General features: G+C 37.5%; 1 protein-coding gene across 19 annotated transcripts in view; it reads left to right on the plus strand.

Annotated features, from left to right (window-relative positions):
• Positions 1-24,582, plus strand: part of LOC108695247 (receptor-type tyrosine-protein phosphatase mu) — a 474,538-nt gene that overhangs the window by 173,984 nt on the left and 275,972 nt on the right. For all 19 annotated transcript variants that reach the window (XM_041567789.1, XM_041567790.1, XM_041567791.1 and 16 more), the window contains exons 4-5: positions 19,302-19,380; positions 22,547-22,662. In XM_041567789.1, coding sequence (XP_041423723.1) covers positions 19,302-19,380; positions 22,547-22,662 — 195 coding nt within the window. The remainder of the gene's footprint in view (positions 1-19,301; positions 19,381-22,546; positions 22,663-24,582) is intronic.

The following is a 24,582-nucleotide window of genomic DNA, read 5'->3' on the forward strand; positions in this document are numbered from 1 at the left end:
TGTGCACAATGCATTTGTCAATGATAACACAGTCAACTTTTGCCTATTTATAATAATAATAATAACAATGTTAGTAGTTTCTTGGCAAGGTTAATGACCCCTTGAATCTTTGTTTTTTTTAATTACATATAGGTTCACCTTTTCACCCATTTTACACACAAATATAAGAGCTCAAGAAACTAATTTATTTAGAAAATTTGGCCTGTCTGTGCTGTCAATTCAAAACCCCCAGTGTTTGCTAGCCTATTACTCCAGATCAAAAGCAGAGTACACAGTTCATACTCAAATCAAACTCACACAATTCACCAACAAAGACATTGCTGTAAAAAGCCTGTAAGGGCTGAAAGGCCATCTGGACCAGAGGGCATGACCTAAGAGGGAAGAAAGGAACTGGAAGTTGCAGGATATAGTCAGTAGTTGGCTACTAGAAGGATTAGGCAAGAAGCTCAGGCAAGGCAGGCAGCAAATCACCATAAACAAGAACAGGCCTAGAGTCAAGGAACCAGAAACGAGATTAAGAAAGTGTCAGTCAGCAGAATAAGACTTAATTGGCAACGTTTTGGTGTTTTTTAAGTGACACCTATAAACTACTCTTCAAAATATTATTAAACATTAAAGGGGTTATTTATCAAAATCCAATTTTTTTCTGATTTATTAGATAAAAAAAAGTCAGCCCAAACTTGAACTCACAAAAGCTTGATTTAATTGGCTCATGTAAAAACTCAATAAAAACATGTGAAAACCTGAATTGTACTATTTTTTGAGTTTTTTCCCGAATCCCTCGATTTTTTCAGACTTTTTCCCAAAAAGCCCAAATTTTTTTGATTTTTGCCTGAAAAGCCCAAAAAGGTCAGATTTTGGGGCTAATTCCAGCACAGACCACAGACACTACAAAAAAGGTTAGGGACCTCTGCCATTGACAACCTCGGCAGGTCTGAGATGGTGGATTTTCGGATTTTTGTTGCGTCTGTCTTTAATAAATCTCAAAAAATTTGAGTTTTTTTAAAAAAAAAAAAATTTGAGTTTTGCCTCAAAAAGACCGACCAGAGTTTCATGTTGATAATTTTTTCCCAGATATGTCTGCTTTTGTAAGTAATTGTTACTTCAAGTTCCTAAACCTGACTGTTTAGCCAACCTGACTAATCTGTCAGTTACAATTTCTAAAGTCAGTATCTCTTTAGCTTAATTTGTGCCAAGCTCTTTAAAAATGCAAGGCCGTGTTTTTCATAATTATAAAAAAATAGGGCTAATTTACAAATATTGGGGAAGAAAGCAAAAAACAGCTGCAAGCCAACATGTTTTCCCCACCATGTGCAATTGTTGGTACAGGTCCTTGAGCTTCAGAAAGGAACACACATACTTTCAATTACTAAATTGCCACATAGACCTCACTTTTTACCAGTCCTGCTGATGGACACAGGATACTAAGAAACCCTTTCCTTATTGATAATTGCCTTGTACCCTTGAGCCAGTGGCATAACAAGAGATTGCCTGACTCTCACAAAATAAAAAAAACTTTGGAGGGGCCCAGCGCATAATAAGCTTTGAAATCCAGAGCTACTATTCGCAAATCCAGGGGATTTTTATTCTACAGAGGAAGCTGACTACTGATTTGCCAGACATTGATTAGTGGCAAATTTCCGCGTTTCGCCCCCCTTGCGAATACTTTCGAACAACTGCAGTAAAAAATCCACTGCGTCAAAAAAAAGTGTGTGAGTGTCACAATTATTGCGCATAAAAATTGACGTCAAAATTCTTCGGACGCCTATTGACTTCAATGCATTTTGTGAATTTTCAGATGTTTCAAGGATTTTTTTTTTTGCAGTTTCACTAATTTTTCGGCAAAATGAAACGAGACAGATTTGCCGTATATGTATACAGTACAGTATATTGTGAAGAAAGGAAAGACCACCTCTGATTGTAGGAGCCTGTTAGCTAATTTTTGCAGTGCTGAACTGTACATTTGAGTTTTGGATGTTACCTTTCAACACATAGCATGACTGGAACTATATCTTCCCCGTTACATCTTGCATTTGAAAGGTACATTTACTTTAATTCATTCAGTTTTATCTCTGCTATCAGCTGGGTTCACTCAGAGTTTGCAGTTGTTGAAGCTATCATTTCTTGCCTTCCACAGCAAAATCTAGTAACGAATTACATTTTTTTTTTTATCTTTATCTAATTTTAAAATTCATATTTTACTTATAGTCACTTGTAAATATATTGTAGTGTTCAGGGTGGCTTTTTTATTTGATGTTTAATATTTTTTTCATTTAACAGTATTGCTTTTTGAGAGCTGACAATATTAGATCAATCACTTGATTTTCTAAGACATAAAATAAATGCAAAACTACATTTTGAGCAAATGGATCTAGATGTATTTCCTCAAATTATCCAGCTAGTGCTTGGCCATTTAGAAAGTTGTAAGAAAATAACTTTCACTAATGCAACTTAATATGGTGTGGGCAATGGGGCATCACAGTGGTCTGCATTGCAGCACTGAGGACATGGGCTTAAATAGATGCATGGGGTTTATACTGTATGTTTTGCATTGGTTTCCTTCAGGTTCATAAGTTTCCTTTCACAGCCTCAAAACATAGTTATAGTAGGTTAATTGGCTTCTGATTTGGTTGACTGCAGAGAGTAATGACAGGGACTTTTACACTGGTCCATGTGACACAAATAATTAAAGTTTGTAACTCAGAATGGTTCAACTAAGGACATGTACTATTTAAAGCTAATACTTTTGGCCATATGCTATGTCTAAAGCTGTACCCTTTAGGGTCAAGTGAAAAGGATCCGTATATATTATGACTGTCTCAAAGGAAAACTATACCCCCACACAATGTAGGTCTATATAAAAAATATATTGCATAAAACAGCTCATATATAAATAAACCATTTTCATAATAATATACTTTTTTTAGTAGCATGCACCATTGGGTAATCATAAATAGAAAATTGCCATTTTAAGATATAAGGGCTGACCCCTGGGATTCACAGTACACACTAACAAACTATACATGTTAGGTCACATGAGCCAATTAACAGACAGAGTTGTGTCTTTTGCTTCTACACTCCTCTTACAGTTAGAGCTGCAGTATTTCTGGTCAGCTGATCTCTGAGGCAGCACACAGACCATCACAAAATTGTTGACTCAAGGTGAAAGATATAAAAGAGCAATATTTACTTCACCCACCCTACCTGCCACCCTACCTAGTCCCACCCTACCTAGTTGCATATCAGAGAGAAACTGATTAGAAACAGTATGGTGCAAAATACTGTACAAAATTTGATTTCCTCTTAGATGTTGTCTTTGCTCCATTTGTTGCACAGAGCACAATGGTAGAAAGGTAGAATTGTCCAACCAGCATGTTGGAAATTATCCTTTAAAGGGGTAGTTCTTTTAGTTCGTTATAAACTGGCCAATCCTAAGCATCTTTTCAATTGGCATTTTTTTTATAGGTTTTTCAGTTCTTTGCCTTTTTCTTCTGAATCATTCCAGCTCTCAAATGGGGGGGTCACTGACCTCCATCTAAAAGACAAATGCTCTGTAAGGCTACAAATGTATTGTTATTGCTACCTTTTATTGATCATTTTTCTATTCAGGCACTGCATGGTTGCTAGGGTAATTTGGACCCCAGCAACCAGGTTTCTGAAAGTGCAAACTGCAGAACTGCTGAATAAAAAAAACACAAATAATAAAGAATGAAAACTATTGCAAATTGTCTCAGAATATCACTCTCTACATCATACTAAAATATAACTTAAAGACGAACAACACCTTTAATAACAACTGAAAGGCTGCATTTTCCAATGCAGATATATTAAACCTCCTTGCCCTGTTATCACCATCTTGCTTTGAAATGCCAGCAATCCATTTTTTTCACCTTAATACTGCTATTCTCTGTGGTCCTAGGCAGTCCAATTTAGGCACCCAAAAATCATCTCCCTTCTGCCCACCGTAGGGCAATTGTTGTCGCACAAAAATGGCCGCATACTTGTGCCCACGGTTGCTTCTGGCATCAACAATACTGTACATCAATATCTCAACACCAAAATCACAATTGCAGCAGATGTTCAATTGCATGTGTTTGTGGCTCATCAGGGTTAATTGTGCAAAATTCTAATAAAACTGGGGGAAAACTGCATTGTAGGTACAATTAATAGGACATGCACCCAAAATTGTTCTTGGCACACCACACTTGCATTAGTTAATGAGCCCTGTTAAATCCAAATATATCGTACATCTATTTAGCCAAGTACTAATTAAAGTATATTTATATTACCATGTATTTAAATTGAAACCTATTCTTAAACATCATTACCTTTTCAACTCACATACTTCTCAGCATTCACATCCCAAGTTTCTATGCATACTCTGTAATAACCTCAGGAGCATACAATGCTAGGTCTATCTTGAATTAAACATGATGCATACTAATGACAATTTTAATTATATATATATATATTTTATAATTATAAACTGTTCTTTTAATTAATTGCTTACATATCCTTTACACTTTAATATCATTGTTCATTAATAATTTCTCTATAATATTTTTTGTTGTTGTTTTGTTTTTGTTTCATGCACTGACAGCTATGGATCTAATCATCCCTGTGTTCCAGTAAGAAAGCTCTCTTATTTGAGACACCTGCAGCTTATGAAACTGCTACAGGCTGACCTTTACCATTATGAGACCTTTCCTTTCAATGAAGTATATAGGGAATAAAGCAGTATAGATCCAGCCAAATCAAGATGCTGTGTTTTCTTTCTTTCGTTACATAGTTATCATTATGACAGGCAGTGGTAATAAGTCCTCTGCTGCAGCAACTCTCTAAATTAAGGTAATTCTGTTTTGAAGCCGAATTTAAAGTCAACAGATATTTCATGTATATAATAACTGGGGCATATTCAGTTTAAATATTTTTCTGCGGACACTGACATTTGGTAGTTAGCTCTGTTTTTGTATGGTATATTTATTTACTTATTTTCCGGATGAAGCAAATATCAGTATACCATGAAGTAGACTGGAGCATACAGAGAGCTTAAAGGTCCAGTTCTAAGGCAAAACATATAATGGAAAACATGGCAATCTGTCTTACTATATCACGTCCACTGCAAATGATAAGCAGCCTGTGCCGTGTATAATTAGATATGACTTAAATGTACCATGTAGCCCAGAGGAACACAAAGAGGCCTCCAGGAAGGCACCTGGCATTTTCTTGATGCATGTGTATCCTGCGGATATGTTGATTCAACTAATATAAAAGCACTTTGGTTTTTCTGTATTCTAATAGATTCACTCAGATCGTTTTAGTGTTGCCAAGTTCATTCTTAACTGCAGAGGTAAACTGTCAAAACATAAACTCACTTCTTTTCATTGCAATGCTTGGACCAGAGTTCAAACATCAGCACAACAACTCCCAGCATCCCCCAACAGATGGAGGGCAGTAGGTTAGAAACGCTCTTCGCAAGCCCAAGAAAACCATTCCCCATGGTCCAGGATCACTTGATAGCTAAAGCTACAGTACATTACAGTACATTGTATCCTGAAATGCTACCAGCGGGCAGGTTTTGCTTTATAGTTATTAAGCCAGAAACTTGCTTTCAACACAGGCTGTATTTGCAAATAATTTTGGTGTGTAGGAAAATCTATTGCAGCATTATGTAAGTATAAGCATGTAGGCCTTTTGTCATATAGAATTAGCAAAGAATTAGGCAGACTTTGCTCCAAGTCTAGTAACCCATAGCAACCAATAAGATATTTGCAACCCATCAGTGCTGCCTGCTGATTGTTATGGATTCTACCTAACTGTTTTGTGGGTTTTTGCCATATCATATAGATGCTCTGAAAACAAAGTAGTAACTAGTGATGGGCGAATTTGTGCCGTTTCGCTTCGCCGGAAAATTCGTGAATTTCCGGCAAAATTCGTGAAACGGCGAAAAATTCGCAAAATGGCGCCGGCGTCTCGTTTTTGACGCCGGCATCCGTTTTTTTCCGCTGTCGGTGAATTTATTCACTGGCGGCGAATCACGCAAATTCGCACCTGGTGAATAAATTCGCCCATCACTATTAGTAACAAATTGAAAGTGCTAGTGCTGTGGAAAGATTACAGATGACTGTTGCATGTCTTTTCCCAAAGGGGATATCAGTGCAGGTAAGGGACGTGTTATACAGAATGCTCAGTACGGACAACAAATCCTTTACCTGTATATGCTTTTCTGTTCCAAACCAGTTTTGTGTAGGATATCATTCAAAACGCCTCTGGATGAATATGACAATATGCTCCCCAGTCCCCACCCCTGAATTGTACATTTAGGGCTATTCCACACGGGGAGATAGCGACGCGTTTGCGGTCGCGGCGACAAAGCGCCGCGACAGTCGCCGCGACCGGCGCAGGCGACAGTTTTGTATGGGCGCCTATGTAAAAACGCCTGTGCTAACCACACGAGGCGATGCGCTTTTCAACAGTCGCCTGAAAATGCCTCGCCAGGCTTTTTCAGGCGACTGTTGAAAAGCGCATCGCCTCGTGTGGTTAGCACAGGCGTTTTTACATAGGCGCCCATACAAAACTGTCGCCTGCGCCGGTCGCGGCGACTGTCGCGGCGCTTTGTCGCCGCGACCGCAAACGCGTCGCTATCTCCCCGTGTGGACTAGCCCTTAAGAATGAGCACCTGGAAAATGACTTAATATTACCATAATTTTCCCAAACATGTGCATTATAAACAAAATAGCTCTGTTTGCTATCGAAAGCCAATATGATATGAACATATGCAAACTCATGGGACTACAATTATAGGATAGTGGGCAGAGCTAGACCTTTTTGGGACACATAGTACTGCACCCAAGGTATATACCTATCATTCCTCTGCTCAGAAGAGGTAATTCCTCCACACCCATCACACCCATTCATAGAACCAAATCCCTTATAGAAAAATAAAGAAAATAATTAAAGGAAAACTATACGCCCCAAACAATTTACAGTAGGTCTCTTTAAAAAAATATATTGCATAAAACAATTCATATGTAAAACCCTATTTCATGTAAATAAGCCATTTTCACAATAATATATTTTTTTAGTAGGATGTGCCATTGGGTAATCCTAAATAAAAAAATTGCCATTTTAATAATTAGGGGCCACCAACTGGCAATCCAATTTATAAGGAATAGAAACAAACCAAACAAACCAGACATGTTTGGTCACCCAAGCCAATTAACAGACCAAGTTGTGTTTTTTGCTTCCACACTTCTTCCTGTTACAGCGAGAGCTACAGTATTTCTGGTCAGATGATCTCTGAGGCAGCACAGAGAATATCATAAAATGGGAACAATAAAAAAAGGACAATAATTCCTTAAATAAATATATATATATATATATATATATATATATATATATATATATATATATATATATATATATATATATATATATATTCCAGTTTGGTAAGATTCTTTAATATGCCAATTAACAGTGGCATTACTATAGAGGAAGCAGACCCCACAGTCGCAGGGGGGCACGGACCGCAGGGCCTGCTTCCCATTTAGCACTGAAACCCCCCTCCCCACAGTTGGGACAGTAGCAGACAGTCGCTTGCAGCAGTGTCTATGTGTTACTCTTGTTACGCCCCTGCCAATTAATATTATATAAATTATTTGTTGTTTAAAGGAACAGTAATACCAAAAAATAAAAGTATTTTAAAGTAATGAAAATATCATGTACAGTTGCCCTGCACTGGTAAAACTGATGTTTGTTTCAGAAACACTACTATAGTTCATATAAACAAGCTGCTGTGTATCAATGGTGGAAATTGAAAAAAGGCTATATGGCACAGTGTAAATAGTGGATAACAGATAACACCATTATGTTTTACATAGCTTATCTGCTGTGTAACCTGAGCTTTTTCTTCTTTGAATGGCTGCCTCCATTGCTAGACAGTAACTTATTTATATAAACTATAGTAGTGTTTCTGAAGCATACAGCAGTTTTACCAGTGCATTATATTTGTATTATTTTAAAACACTTTTATTTTTTAATGTTACTGTTCCTTTAAGTATTCATTTTGGGGGGTATATTTTTCTTTTAAGAAATAATGTATTCTCTGCCATCCATATGCCTCAGAGATGGAGCTTCTGTTACTCTCAGATAAACCAGTAAAGGTGAGAATTAAGCTGGGGTGCCTGCCTCAAGAGCTTCTTTCTCCGGTGCTGGTTAGGCAGTCAGAAGCAGCAGAACACTGTAATTTGTAACAGCCGGAAGGTCATGCGTTTGATATTCGCATATTTAACCTATAACAAATCAAGACAAATGAATTAAAGTTGGAAAAAGTACAACAGATGCATTGTCACGCACTTTCACTGTTATTGATTTATTTATATTTACATATTTTGTTTGTGAGCTTGCAAAAGAACATCACATCCCTATTATTCTTGAAGGGACATGTTGTTTTGCATGCACATGTTTTGTCTAGTAAAGATAACATTCAGTATTGGCCAGAGAAGCTGCAGCTGGAAAGCACAATCAAGACGAAAAGCTAATTTTGCTCTTCAGTGGTGCAGGGAGTGCGAGAGCAATAGTAAGTTGATTTACTGTTTCCTGTTTGGTGCTCATCTGATGTATAACCTCAGCTAAACACATCCCTCATGCAGGCAGTCAAGCTAACACACTGTCACTGGAATCAAGTATTTCCTCGTCAGTAATATCACAAACTCCTTTAAATATAAGTATGATGAAATAGCGCATGTTAAAAAGTAATATATGTTATATATGTGAGCAGCCATAGCCCAACCCCTGAGATACAGTAAAAGGAATACAACTTTCAGGCATGACTGGGATATACTGTATATGTATATACATAGAGAGTGTGTGTCATATATATATATATATATATATATAATTGCTTAGTGAGGTTTGTATAATGTATTAGACTTGCCTTTATGGCATCTTGCCTGTTTTTATGGTTTTTTATACACTGCACAGTATATGGAAGTTTTAAATGTAACATTATAACTTCTTCGCAACATAATGGTCACACTCTGCACAGTAGATAAATCTTGATACAGAGTAGTACTTTTTAGCAACAAATAAAACACACACATATTGGTGGCACTACTCCTCTGTATTATATAAGCTACACACGATTTGAGATAAAGTAGCGGTTTTTTATAATATACACTTTGCACATATATATTGGTTTTAATACCTTTTGATATAAGCTTTTTCAATACACGTTTTATACTGTGGAATTCTTTGTCACCTTTTAATATTTTTGACACATACCTCTTAAGAGGTTTTTTTATGACACTGATGTCACTTCCTGTTCTTTGACCTTGGTTTTATGGGTATTTAAATGCGTTTGGGATTTAACATGGTTGTCTTGATAAAGGTCCCTGTGTGGACCGAAACGTCACGTCGGCTTGCATGTGATTTCACTACATAAAACTGACTTCATCACAAGAAATCTCGGTGTTGCTGGTCTTCTTTATGCTTATATATATATATATATATATATATATATATATATATATATATATATATATATATATATATATATATATATATATATATATATATATATATATATATATATATATATACAGTATATATAATTGCTATGGATAAAGTTGCCCAACATGTACTATAGCCATCTATAAAGGGATAAAAAAATATACATACGCAAAGACACTTTTGCATGAAACAAACACTCTATTTTGGATTGTGTTTATAGGGGTTCCCAGGAATGGAGGAAAGTAGGCCTTACTGGATTAGGGGATTTGGGGATTATTGGTTGTTGTTTAGGACTTGGTTCCTTGGATGTTTAGGACTTGGTTCCTTGGATCTGTAAAGGGGAGAGACATAAGTGCTTTAAAAGTACCTGCATTGCAGATCTTGGGTGCCAATTTCTTATATTTGCAACTTTCACCCACCTTCCCTTTGTAGGAGTGATTTGGAAAGAATGGGCAGTCACTTTTGTTGTCACGGGCAGGGGTTTGAGCATTAAGAAAAGAAAGGGTGGTTATTAGGGTGACAGAACTTTAGACCTGGTTGGATATGGTGGCAAATACACCAATGGTCAGCCACTAGAGTGCTACCAGATTTGGTCATATGATATATTGTAGTCGTGACGTTAACATGTTGCTATTAAAAGGTAATGTTAGGTATATTGTACATTGTGTTATGGTTAATGAAACTGTCTGCCGCCTTTTCAACCTAAAACAAGATGTGGTTTTAATGAAGGGGTCAAGAACACTAGGTAAATGGGGATGGCACTTAAGTGACAGGTAAGCACTAAGAATTGATGCTGCCTATGTTTGCCACAAACCGACCAAGTTATCAGCAATGATGGCTCATCTACCACCTTTCCTGTGTGATTATTAATATAAATAAAATCTTTATTTATTGGCTGCACGCCTGAGCAAGTAAGAGGGACCTGAAGCACATCAGGACAAGGGTTTGTATTATGGGGGAAAGACCTTCAAACAACACATACAAGAATGTGTTCACTCACACAAGCAATACTAGTCATACATGGACAGAGCCACTCGTTTGGAGAGGTTGCCAAATGAGCTGATCCGAGGCCAAGGCCAGAAATGCAGGTGGTGAAGTCCTCGATCCAATGGGATTGTAAAACCTGCCTGATTGACATCTGGCCAACTTTTGGGCAGATATAGGTCGGGGAAGCTCATCAGGGGGCCCCATACACTGGCCAATTAGCCAGTCTGTCTGTCGGCAGCTTTTATTGGTCCATTAATGACCACCTTTATCTGCAAATACCATGATATTGTTTTTAACCCTTTATTTAGGATTTTCAGTTAAAACAGTATAACAGAACACATTTGCCACAAAGTCAAACAGCATTTTACAGCTCCTAGGGTCATTGCATTCAAGTAGTGTTACTGACAAGTTCATTAAAATACAAAGGAATGATATGAAGTGAGCTATAAAATTAGAAATACAACTAAGATAAAAAAGAGGGCAAAAAGGTAAGATGAAAATATTCGCTTGATTCATTAAGCTAAACCAGTTACATAAAGCAAAAAAGAACACAAATATATTGAAATGTGGAAAGATAAGAGGGTTGATTTGCAAATGGTGGGGCAGGGCAACTGGGAAAACATCAGGCGGAAGCTTCAGCATTGTAGCCCCTCCAATGATGATGTCTTTGTATAGAGCTGATATTGCTTATTTAGTAATAAAGTACAGCAAGAGCACACAAATCCTCTGTTGCACAGAACTCTGGCCAAAACGTGCAGGCGTTGGAAGTCATTAAGATAAGATGAGACAGACTGCACTGCTATCCCATACTGTATAAGGCCAATATGTGAATAATTAAGTTGAAACTCCTACATGATACAGTCTTATGGTAACCACGCAGTGGAAAAAGTGTTACTGGCAATGAAGCTGGCACTTGGTTAATTTATCAGTTGGTAAGGCTACAGTGATTGATGTTTTCTCATGCTTTTGGTGGGGTGGGAGGTGAACCATTACATTTAGGGGTCGATTCACCAAGGGTTAATTAACCCTCGATATTCGACTGTGAATTATCAAAGTCGAAGGATTTAGCGCAGATAGTACGATCGAACGATCGAAGGATTATTCCTTCGATCGAACGATTAATTCCTTTGAATCGAACGATTCGAAGGATTTTAATCCAACGATCGAAGGAATATCCTTCGATCAAAAAAACTTAGGAAAGCCTATGGGGACCTTCCCCATAGGCTAACATTGAGTTCGGTAGTTTTTAGATTGCGAACTAGGGGGTCGAAGTTTTTTTTAAAGAGACAGTACTTCAACTATCGAATGGTCAAATAGTCGAACGATTTTTAGTTCGAATCCTTCGATTCAAAGTCGAAGGTCGAAGTAGCCCAAAAAACTCTTCAAAACTCGACGTTTTTTTACTTCGAATCCTTCACTCGAAGTTAGTGAATCAGCCCCTATCAGTATCAGTGAACCATGTATCACTTTATTTGTGTCCAAATGCAGTAAGATGCAGTGTCATGCAAGCTGCTTTTTCTGATTAGCAGAGTAGGATACTACAGTGAAGCAGTTGGTTGTATAGTTGAGCATCCAGTAATAATAAAAAATAGTGATTGGCGAATTTATTTGACAGGCGCAAATTCGCGGCGAATTTGCGCAATTCGCCGCCAGCGAATAAATTCACGAAACGCCCAATGAAAATTCGCCCGAAAAATGGCCAAAAACAAGACGCCGCCGAAGTCTCGCGAATTTTTCGCCGTTTCGTGAAATTCGCAAATTTTCTCGCGCAAATTCGCCCATCACTAATAAAAAATAATTCCTCTGGTTTCAGTGTTTAGTTATGCAGTCCCCTGTGGTATCCTCAGAGATCTACAGCCGCAAGTCACAATGTGGTTCGGCAGCTTTCTGCCCTGCCTGCCATACAGCATGTGTCCTGAAGAGAGAGCAAATTTCTACCTAAGCCCACGCCATCCAAATTGTGTGTAAACATATCTGTATTACTGAATACCACCTCTCAGATAGTTTGCTACTGGTCTAGTAACCCATAGCAACCACTCAGCAGGGAGCTGTTGCTGTTCTCCTCTTACAAAGCAAACACATGATTCATTTCTATTGCTCCTTAGACCTGGGCTTAATTTACATCTTGTACTTTTATTTCCCCTTATAATAATCTTTTTGTGTCTCACTCTTGAGGAGCACATTGAGGTGTTAAATTCCCCTGGCAGTATCACTTAAATAGATCTATTTCTTTGCCTAGAAAAAGTCAGCAAGTTTTATGTTTCTGTACCTATGAAATTTGGGCCTAATATGATGAAATGCATACTAATGAGGAAATAAAATCTCTCTGTTTCTCTAAGTTATTGACCATAAATGATGGAAAACATAACCCTTGTTTCTCACATTTTTCTAAGCAGAGATATATTGGATGTATCACTTTTGTTTTGGAGCCGTTCGTTGCCTTGCCAGACTAATGAGTGTCATATTTCTTTCATGATTTCTAATATATGTAAGTACTGAAAACTGAATCAACAGTAAAGAGATTATTCTTTTCCACCAGTAATTTTCAAGTTCACTCTTATTTTATGAGATTCCATAATATAGTTCAGCTTGTTTCAGCTCCCTCACTGTTTTATATACAGCAGCTCACATAATTGACAAATACCACATTTGTTTTTATCAGAAATATCATAGAAATGGGGATTCAGCTGTAAATCTTGTATAAAGGGAAGCAGGTTAATACCGCTGATTGTTCCATTTAATCTTTCTTTCTGTTCTCTTCTGCCTGCCTGAATGTTTCTTTCTTGGTAACTGTCATTCTGCTTTGTGGCAACGCTTTCCCCATGGAGACTCTGGTTTTGTTACAATCTTTTAATTACATATTGTGTCTGTGATAAGAGATTTGTGATAACTCACCCTGGGGGTCTAGTCGGAGTGCGACGGGGATGCCCGACGCACCCTCAGCAGGGACGCCCGCCATGTCCAAGTCCTCCCATGTTGTCTCTTTGTACCGTATTGACTTCCGGGTTGCACGCTCGGCTGCTTCCAGATTTTAACCGTGCCTAATGTGCCGTCATCAGTGGCGCAAAATTCAAATATTTAAAGGTCTCTTTGTGTAGTTTCATTACCCAATGTAAAAGGTCTTTTCTTAAAGCTCCTGGGTGTGTTTCTACTGTGTATTCCTATTGTTACTGATCCTGCCTGTCCCTGGTTCTCGTCCTGTCTGCTGCCTGTCCTTATTATTGACTGTTTTTAAGAATTCTTTCGGATTCTGATTTTGTACTGTGAATAGGGTTGTCATCTGGGTCCTATTTTACCAGCTTGACCGGAAAAAATTATGGTTGATCCCAATGTTATTAAAGGGATACTGTCATGGGAAAAAAAATTTTTTTCAAAATGAATCAGTTAATAGTGCTGCTCCAGCAGAATTCTGCACTGAAATCCATTTCTCAAAAGAGCAAACTGATTTTTTTATATTCAATTTTGAAATCTGACATGGGGCTAGACATATTGGCAACTTCCCAGCTGCCCCAGGTCATGTGACTTGTGCTCTGATAAGCTTCAATCACTCTTTACTGCTGTACTGCAAGTTGGAGTTATCAACTTATCACCCCCTCCCCCCCCCAGCAGCCAAACAAAAGAACAATGGGAAGGTAACCAGATAACAGCTCCCTAACACAAGATAACAGCTGCCTGGTAGATCTAAGAACAACAACCAATAGTAAAAAACCCATGTCTCACTGAGACACATTCAGTTACATTGAGAAGGAAAAACAGCAGCCTGCCAGAAAGCATTTCTCTCCTAAAGTGCAGGCACAAGTCACATGACCAGGGGCAGCTGGGAAATTGACAAAATATCTAGCCCCATGTCAGATTTCAAAATTGAATAAAAAAATCTGTTTGCTCTTTTGAGAAATGGATTTCAGTGCAGAATTCTGCTGGAGTAGCACTATTAACTGATGCGTTTTGAAAAAAACATATTTTCCGATGACAAGATCCCTTTAATAGGGAGAAAAGATAAATATATAAGATGGCCGGTATTTTATTCCAGAAAAGGCCTGTGACCCCGACTATTCCTAAGTCTCCTGCATCGGTACCGTATTGACTGTTTGTTACCGGCCCGGCATGGCTTTTGACTATGTTCCTTGTTTCCCATTCTACAACACTACGTACGCTTGGTTCACTTGCTCGCTCAGAACTCTCTCCTTGTTCTCCTAATAAGACCAGACGGCATCTGAGTAGCGGAGGGCTCCACCCAAAGCCAAAGGCAGCTGCTACAGGCTGAAGAGTGGGCTGAGACCGAAACCTTGGGGTGTTGTGCTGGGTTGGGGATACCCTGCATTAAAAAATTATTTACTTGACGAGTTTAACAAAGCACAAACAAAACTGATTGTACTATCATAGTCGGGTGAAATATGTAACAAAGATGGAAAGTATATTACTATGTAATTGTTGTTTAAAAATTCATAGTCCTTTGGTGTAAGTATAGGATCCTTTATCCAGAAACCCATTTAACTAGAAAGCTCTAAATTAGAGGACACCCATCTTCCATAGACTCCAAGCAAATAACTCTCATTTTTGATATTATTTCCTTTTCTCTGTAAAAATAAAACAGTACCTTAAGATATGGAGATCCGATTTACAGAAAGATCCATTATCCGAAAAAACCCAGGTGCCAAGCATTCTAGATAATAAACCCTGTACCCTAATGGATTTGTGTTAAAGTAATTATTTTCTGAAATATTAAAGTACAGGTATGTAACATATAATCCAGAAAACATGGGATCTGGTGTTCCTAATAAGGGGTCTTTCCTTGAATTGAATCTCTATACCTTAAAGGGCATCTGTTGTGATAAAATATTTTCTCCCACCAAAGGTACTGGCTCTATAATAGAGCCCACACTCCAGTTGGGGGTGAAATTAGTTTTTTTAATTGCCCCTTGCCAGTGCTAGGACATGCACACCAGGAGGGTGCCCTTTAACATACCTCCCAGATTTGTGCAGGACAGTTCCGATTTTAGCAGCTCAGCCTGCAGTCCTGGATTTTTATTATATTGTCCATGTAGCAAGTAAAGGTGGCCATACACGGAGAGATCCGCTCGTTTGGAGATGTCGCCAAACGAGCGGATCTCTCCCTGATATGTCAACCTTGAGGTGGGCAATATCGGGCTGATCCGATCGTGGGCCCTTGGGCCTAATGATCGGATCCTAACGAATAGTAATGGGCGGTCGGATCGCAGGATCACATCAACGAATATATGCGGCCGCGATCCGATGGGATTTTTTGTCCCATCCGATCGAGATCTGGCCAACTTACGGGCAGATCTCGATCTGTGAAGCCCGTCGGGGGGCCCAATACACGGGCCAATAAGTTGCCGACACGGTCTGTCGCCAGCTTTTATCGGCCCGTGTATGGCCACCTTAAGAGAAACAAGTCTCTTGGGGGAACTGTTACTCACAGCTTAACTGCCATTTTCTCCTTCATTAGCAAAAAATGTGTTCAAACTTTCAAATCTTTTTGTCCCTCTTTCCATTCTCCAAATGTTGGAAGGGATGCCTTAAAATCATTTAAATGATTGTTTTGCCTCTAATAAGCATTAATTAGTTGGGATCAAGTACAAGGACTGTTTTATTATTGCAGAGAAAAAGGAAATAAGTTTAAAAAATGTGCTCAAATTGTATATGGGAGATGGCATTCCTGTCTATTAACACTGCCTAGTACTAATACTGTACCTAAGACATATGTTTCTACCTACCCCAGGTCTTTTTTCTTTGTTTGGCTATTCCTGATATGAACATTATTGACATTGTCCAGTATGCAACAAATAATGGCCATTAGTCCAAATCTGAATATGTATATCACTATACTACCCTCAATCTTTTGTCAACAGTTTTATCAGTAGCTCTTAAAGCTCCTAAACTGGTGTCTATTACTTGGTTTTTTATCATAATTATCAGTAACCAATACCGTTTTCGTATTTTGCAAGTCCGCATTATACATCTATATCGATGTTTCTGTCCTAAATACAGCATCCGCCCTACAGCTTTTGGCATGGTGAGATTAATGCACCCATATCTCTATGAAATACCGTCATGGCTCTACTTGTATAAAAAAATGAAATGGGAAAAAGGAAGAATTGTATAATGATTGTAGGCCTTGTATAATTTATTAGGCTTTATAATTCAAATTTGGAATGACAATATAATAGATGTGTGAAATCATCCTTTCATACAAAGCATCATCCAATCTCTCATTTTATTTACTATAATGAAATAGTCTCGAAATTACTTTTTAATAAATCTGTCTCTCATACAGTAGGCTTGGCTTGCTATAGCAGCATATTAACAAGCTTTACTATATAAAATTGATTGTTGTGCTACAGTGGCTCAGAGTATAACTGTATGGAAAGATTTATTCAAAGGCAAGATGTTGGCGGCGGTGTGAATGAGTGTGTTGATGGTTTTGTTCATGATATGTGGCCAATGTGCTGGTGGTCCTTTAACCAAAACAGGGACAGAAATTCCCTTTTCTTTCTTTCCAACTCCATCATTTTCTTTTCCATTTCCAATCTGAGTAAACAGTACTGAAAAGAACATTGAAAAACATCCTCAATATGACACAGACTTTCAAGAATGTATCGTGACCAAAGGAAAGAAACCTCAGACTTTTTATATACAAAAATTGAGTGGAGTTAATATGGGGATTGGACAGTGTTTCCTTATTCAATTTTTACAAAACAATTTTTTTAAAGGGAATGTCAACTGAAAAAAAACATTTTGTCTAATGAAAGACATTGCAATTCTACGCAAACTTTTCTACATCCATTACATAAATATTTTTTGTGGCTTTAAAGTTATTTCTGAATGTAATTGCAGTTGAAAGCACTGTTTTCTGTCCCTTTTTACACTGCTGGTTCTGGCTCTTGAAACAGTGTATGTTTGCATGCTTATTCACAAGTCTGGCTCCTGTTATATTATTTTGAAAAGTCAGGAACATGAAATATAAAGGGGCAGACAGACACTGATTTCAATAACTAATACTTTTACAAATGCTTGAAAAATTGTATTGAATATATGTTAATATGTTGCCCAGGGCTGAAACTAGTGGTGGGTAGTGATGGGCGAATTTGTCCGATTTCAATTTTGACCCTGGCGATAAAATCAATGGGCGTCGGAATAATGTTGACATACAACAGTTTTGACGCAAGCTAATTTATTTATTTATTTGTAGTGTTTCGCTTTGGCGGAAAACGTTCTAATTTTGCAGGAAAGATTTCCGAATTTTTTTCCCTACAATTTTGACGCCGGCATTAAAGTCAATGGGCATCTGAATAATGTTGGCCCACAACGGTTTTGACACAAGCGACTTTTCCGACCCATGTTCTATAAACGGCGGCAGCAGTTTCGTGAATTTTTTCGCCGGCCACGAAACGCGGAATTCGCGACTGGCGGATTTGTTCGCCTATCACTAGTGGTGGGCAGAAGAGGCACTTGCCTAGAGCACAACTGTGAGGGGGCGCTGGGCATATACATCTTCAGCCTGTGCTCCCCTAGTTCACAAGCATGGGGCAGAGCTGTGCTCCAGGTGCCCAAGTATCTTTACCCAGAGCTGATGTTGCCTTATATACCTATTGCATATTAAATTATATATACTTGGTTTATAGGCTCTTGCAAATAGGACACTATAATCCTATTCATACTCGGTAAACCCTTGTTGGTTACATTTTTGTAACATCCTCATTTGTTATAAATTAACGTAAAGTGCTGCATATTTGTTGGCGCTATATAAATAAATGATAATGATTATGGTTTAAACATTGTGTTTTTTTACTCTGCCTCAGCTAAGAACGTATGTATCTTATTTATAGCTTATTTAGACAACGACATCCCAACTGTGCAGTAAATCTTAATGCTTCCAGATGAAGGGTAAATTGTAAATGTAAATGCTTTCATACAAAGGGAGTTGAGTCTTTCTCTGTGATCTTAGTGGATAACAAAAGTGCCAGGAAATACATTAGCCAATTTTTTTTTAAGTAAGGCATTTCACCCCCTAAGACATAAGTAAACTAACTCTGATTACACTATGCCTTTAATTAAAATGTCTTGACTCTGAAGCTGGCAATGCACCATTCTGTACATAGGACAATATTGTTTGCTGGTTTGGTAAGTTATTGTCCCATGTATGGCTCCAAACCAAAGGCCTCCCAATTCATTTCTAGCTGGGAATCAGCAAGACATTTTTTGGCCAAGTCCTCTCTATTTTGTTTGCTATATTGATGAAAGGAGAAAGCTTATACATCTAGTTCACTAGCTTTACTTCCATTAGGCTTTTTCAGTTTGAGTTGCTATAAATGGCATTATTATGACATTTTATTTGTGCACAGATAGTACCAATATCATGTTTCATGCTTGATCGTTGACACTAAAATGTGCATTACGGCTTTTGCACTGAAACCTTTGTGGTCAGAGTATGGTGAATCCTAATGCCAGTGATACAAATTTGCGGCTGGTCAAATGATAGAAATCTTTCAAAAAATGTTTTCATATTCTGTGACCACTATCTAAAATAAACAGACTTAGTTTAAAATGCACTTACAGTAAATATCCAACAGTCGCTGGCAAGATCAGGACATGCAAAATAAAGATGCTTTTTATAATCGAATCTGTAATATCACAGAGACTATAATCTCTACTAAAAGTCTAAGTAGCAGCATAACATGAACCATATTTTCCATGTTTACCTATTTAATTTTTTTTGGTCATGAAGCAAAGGACAGTACAGGCCGTACTTATGATCATTTTTACGTTTGTTTGAAACATTTCAGGTTTATTTTGAAGTCATCACATCTGACCAGCATGGATATCTGGCTATTGATGAAGTGAAGGTTCTTGGACATCCTTGCTGTAAGTGCAATGATATTTGATTTCACTAGTGTGCAGTAAGATTTTAGTTTTCTGTTGCTCATTTTTGTTCTTTAATGATTTAAAGCTTTGTCTATTATGGTTAGCACTGTACCCATTGGAATTTTTAAAGGGGAACTATCGCGAAAATGAAAATGTAATATTAGCTTCAGCATACTGAAATAATAAACTTTCTAAATACAATCAATTAAAAATTCTGCATTGTTTCTGAAATAATCAAGTTTATCTTCACTGTTCCTCTCTCAGCATCTGTTTCTCCTCATTCTCTCTTCATTCAGGAGTTGGGTGTCAGATGAATGATCCAATATATCTTATAGGGGGCTCCTTTTGCCTAGAAGATGTTTTAGAGCTCACTCTATTAAAATCACCTTATGGGGTTTATTTATCAAAGAGTGAAGTTAGAGATGGCTGCAGTCCGCTAGAGTGAAATTCCGCAACACTCCATTAATTTCTATGGGATTTTTAAAAGAGTATTTATCAATGGGTGAAAGTGAAAATTCACCCTTTGGTAAATATGCCATAGAAATGAATGGTGGCGGAATTTCACTCTTGCGGATTGTGGCCATCTCTAACTTCACTCTTTGATAAATATACCCCCATGTCTCTCTACATGCAGGATTTGTGCAAAAGGCAGATATTTTGTTAGATTTTGTTTGTACTGGAATCAGTTATTTGAGTGAGCTCTAATACATCTGCTAGGAAAGGAAGCCCCCCTATAAGATATATTGGATCTAACTGTCCATGAATATCTGACACCCAACTGCTGCATGAAGACAGAATGAAGAGAAACAGATGCTGAGAGAGGGATAGTGAAAATAAACTTGATTATTTCAGAAACAATGCAGAATTTTTAATTGATTGTATTTAGAAAGTTTCTTACTTCTGTGTGATGAAGCTTTTATTAAATTTTCAATCGCTATAGTTCACCTTTAAGGAACCCCCACAAAGGCAAGAACTGCACTTTACATTGAACCCACAAGTAATATAGTAGACAAATTATAATAGAAAGAGACATCTGTAAGAGCGTCAATTAATGCACTATGGCAGCTGAGAGCAGAGCTGCTAACATCTTGGTTATCAGGTGATCTTGAGTTCCTGAAACTCCCACCCTGTTCCACTAGCAAGGTGCAAAATACCAGCCTCTATTTATAACAATTTTCCAGGAGCTTTGTTATCTTAGGTGCCATTTAAATTATATAGAAATATATTTATATTGAATCATTGTATTTATATTGTTTCATTTATTTTGGTATGCCTCTGTACCTGTAGCAAAAACTAAAATGTGCTAGATTAGGGAACACATGGTTTGCCTAAGAAACGGAGAAGCTTGAAAATAACTTTAAGGGGGTAATTTTTTAAAATCCAAATATATCTCATAATTTATTTAAAAAAAACACAAGCCAAACACCCATGCCCGATTTTAACTTATTTATTAATGAAAAAACTCGATTTAATCAGATGATGTAAAAACTTGATAAAATAGAGTGAAAACCTGAGTAGCTCAAATTTTTCGGGCGGTTTCCTAAATTGCTTGAATTCGTCTGGCTTTTTTTCAGAATTACTAATTTTTTTCAAGTTTTTGCCCGAAAACCCTAAAAAAAGTAGTATTTTTCGGACTAAACATAGCGCAAACCACAAAAACTTCAAATTGAGATAGGTGCCTCTCCCATTGACTTACACAGGACTTGACAGGTCTGAGATGGCTGGTTTTTTTTTTAAATCATGCTTTTTGCAGCATTGGGGTATAATAAATCTCTATTTATTCAAGTTTTCAAAACAAAACCTCAAGTTTTTCACAATTTTAACATTTAGATTTTAATAAATTACCCCCTAAATATTTGGGTTCATATTCATGGGATTGAGCTGTATCACCAATTAGCTAAGGAACGTGATATTGCTGGTTTCCAATACAGTTGAATGTGGCATAGTGTAATTGAGTGACCGGATATAAGATAAGACCAAATCTCCCAACTAGTGTGTTTTTTACCATTTCTGTTGTGCTTTTACATTAATGTATATTCCATCTATGGAATACAGCAGATCTCAGGGCAGAAAGTATCCCATTCCCTGTCTTTTAGGAGACATGAGTGCAAGTTAGAGACCTTGTAAGGCTGAATGATGTGATCCCAAGCAATTGGCTAAGCTTGCTCAGTGCATACACATTTCAGCACATTTCCTGAATGTGCCATAAATAAAGCATTTGCCTTAATAGAGCTTTTCATTTTATGTCTAGAACTGACAAGGCTCTAGCTAAAAAAAATGGATTCCTCCAAGTCTGCATACCTTTTTACAGAACTGAACGGTATATTTTACAGATAATTGCATTTTTTTAGTACATGATTGAGGTGCAGAGATGATTTTTTTTATATATCATTAAACAAAAGCTTTTCCTGATTATATTCTGTGAACCTAGCGCTTGAAACAAAGCAAACAAACATTAAATTAAAAGACAAAACAAACAAAAAAATGTTCTTTTAATTTGCAGTATTGACCCAACACCATGGGCAGTTGCATTATGTGTTGCTGTCATAAATTGGCCTAAACATCTTGATTACATGTTATTTATGGGCAATGGCAGATTCACTGTAGGCAGAAAAGCTCTGGGGTTGTAGTGCTATGGGATTTATAGTAAACGTTAATGGCGACAGAACTCAGCAACTTAAACTCAAAAAAGCAGTTTGCGTGTGAGAATGTGAGAACAAGCACAAGTTGAGTCTAATGGCCTATAGAAGAAATGTTTTTGTCTCAACTAGAAAACCAAGACACTCGGCCTGCTGACTGGTTGCTATTTGTTACTAGTTAACCCCAATAGAAATAGACCCAAAACAACTGGAGCATTCAGTCTTAGTTCAGTAACCTACTGTGACCAACCAATAGACTGTAGTAGGCACATGCAATTGCACACCAAGGCATACGTCCCAAAGTGTACAGTGGGAAGTTATGGCTGTATTCTTGAAGAGATGGGGGATCTATGCTATCAGTCCAAAATAGGAAGCAGGGTAGTAGGGCATGTCCCAGTTCCCAAATTACCAGCCAACCAGCCATGTTTAGCAATAATTTGGGCTTTTTTGTAAATTCATTTGTAAATATAGTTGTCTGCCTTTTTCCCTAGATTTACCGGTTTCTCTCGCTTTTTCCCCAATTTCAGCCAAGACCCCCCATTTTGTGCATGTTCAGAATGTTGACGTCAACGCCGGGCAGTCAGCCACATTTCAGTGCACGGCAAATGGAAGAACATCTGCGACAGACAGACTTTGGTTGCAGGTAACTGTGCTCCAGATAAATCATTGAAATTTGTTTTACTTCTCTTAAATCTCCTGCTAATGTGTTGTTTTTGCATTCTGCACTTGCGCAAACACCACATTAACATTCTGGATAACAGGTCCCAGATACTACAGGTATGGGACCTGTTCTCCAGAATGCTCAGGACTTGGTGTTTTCCAGATAAGGGATCTTTCCATAATTTGGATCTCCATACATTAATTCTTCTTAAAATGTATTTAAACATTACATTGACCCAATAACATTGTTTTGCCTTTGATGGGATCATAGAAAAGGTACTGTTTAATTACAGGTATGGGAGCTGCTATCCAGAATGCTTGGGACCTGGGGTTTTCCGGAAAACGGATCTTACGTAATTTGGATCTTAATACCTTGATTCTACTACAAAATCATGGAAACTTTAAATAAACCCAATAGGCTGGTTTTGATTCCAGTAAGGATGGAATTATATCTTAGTTTAAAACAAGTACAAGAAACTGTTTTATTATTAGAGAGAAAAGGGAAATCATTTTTAAAAATGTGGATAATTAGTTGGATAAAATGAAGTCTATGGCAGACAGCCTTTCCGTAATTCAGAGCTTTCTGGATAACAGGTTTCCAGATAACAGATTCCATACCTGTAGTAAAGAGAAAAATGAATACATTTAATGAATATGAATTATTTGATTAAAATGGAGTCTGTGAGAGGCTGCCTTCCCATAATTCTGAGTGTTCTGGATAATGGGTTTTCCAGATAATGGATCCCATGCCTGTACAGATATTGGTAACAGAAGGGCAATTACTTTGTTTTATTTTTTACTTACAATTAGGAGTGCACTGAATCAAGGATTTTGTTCAGGATTTGGCCATGATTCTACTTTTTGGCAGGATTCAACTAAATCAAAGTGCCTGGCCGAGCCAAATCTGAATCCAAAAATTCAGGCAGCTTTTTGTCACACAAACAAGGAGCAAAGTGAGCCCTCTGCATTATGAGTAGCAGGTGCAAGACTCCTTGGTGCTGTCATATTGCTCCTATCTATTCATTCACATTTATAATATTAGTATTGGCAATTTACTGTAACTATAGTTCATTCGGTTTTGTGTCTGATCATTGTATCTGCAATAGTAATACGGCCCAGTGGATCACCAGGATTTATCTGAGAATTACTTTTGTAGAGTACATGCTAATGCCAAGTTTAGGAACAGTTGAATATTCATCATAGATTATAAAATTGGTTTCCCTTTGCAAGTCAGAACCTTAGAGGAGCAGAAGGCTTCTTACAACTGCTTGCAAAATGTATCCTAACTTGACCTTTAATTATCCTAATATCCAGACAGATAACCAGCTAGTGCTGCACCTGTAGGTCTTGGATTATGCCTATTAACTTTAATCTATTACTATTGTCCTGGTATTCCCTTTGTTCATCCATCTATATCCTATAGTTATCTGCCTCAAATCTGTTACACAGCTGTGAATTTGCCTTTAATCCATAAAAATCTGTTTCCATTGTTAGAGCTTGTTACTCCTGGAGAATATTATAATACCAATTAGATTTGCACCTGAAACTCAGCCTCGCACCCCACTGTTTGGGAATTACCGTTAAAATGTGTTGCATAAAGCACATTTCCAAACATTTATGAAGGCTAGCAGTTGGGATAAATGATATGTACTGAGGCTCAATTAGCACATAATCTATTTCTGTTCCTGTTCAGGAAGTAGTCAATTACTAGGAAAAGCTTGAAGGGTCATAACTACAGTGGGTACAGAATGTTGAACCCCTACTACAAAGGAAATGACAAACATTTAACTTAAAAAAAATGCGACGGTACCAATCAGACATGCATGGCATGTGCTTAAATAGAACCAATGGGGGGGAGAGACTGATAGTGTGTGGGAGGCAAGAAGAAAGAATAGATAGTTCT

Source organism: Xenopus laevis, chromosome 6S, assembly GCF_017654675.1.
Source record: "Xenopus laevis strain J_2021 chromosome 6S, Xenopus_laevis_v10.1, whole genome shotgun sequence".
Taxonomy (NCBI): Eukaryota; Metazoa; Chordata; class Amphibia; order Anura; family Pipidae; genus Xenopus; species Xenopus laevis.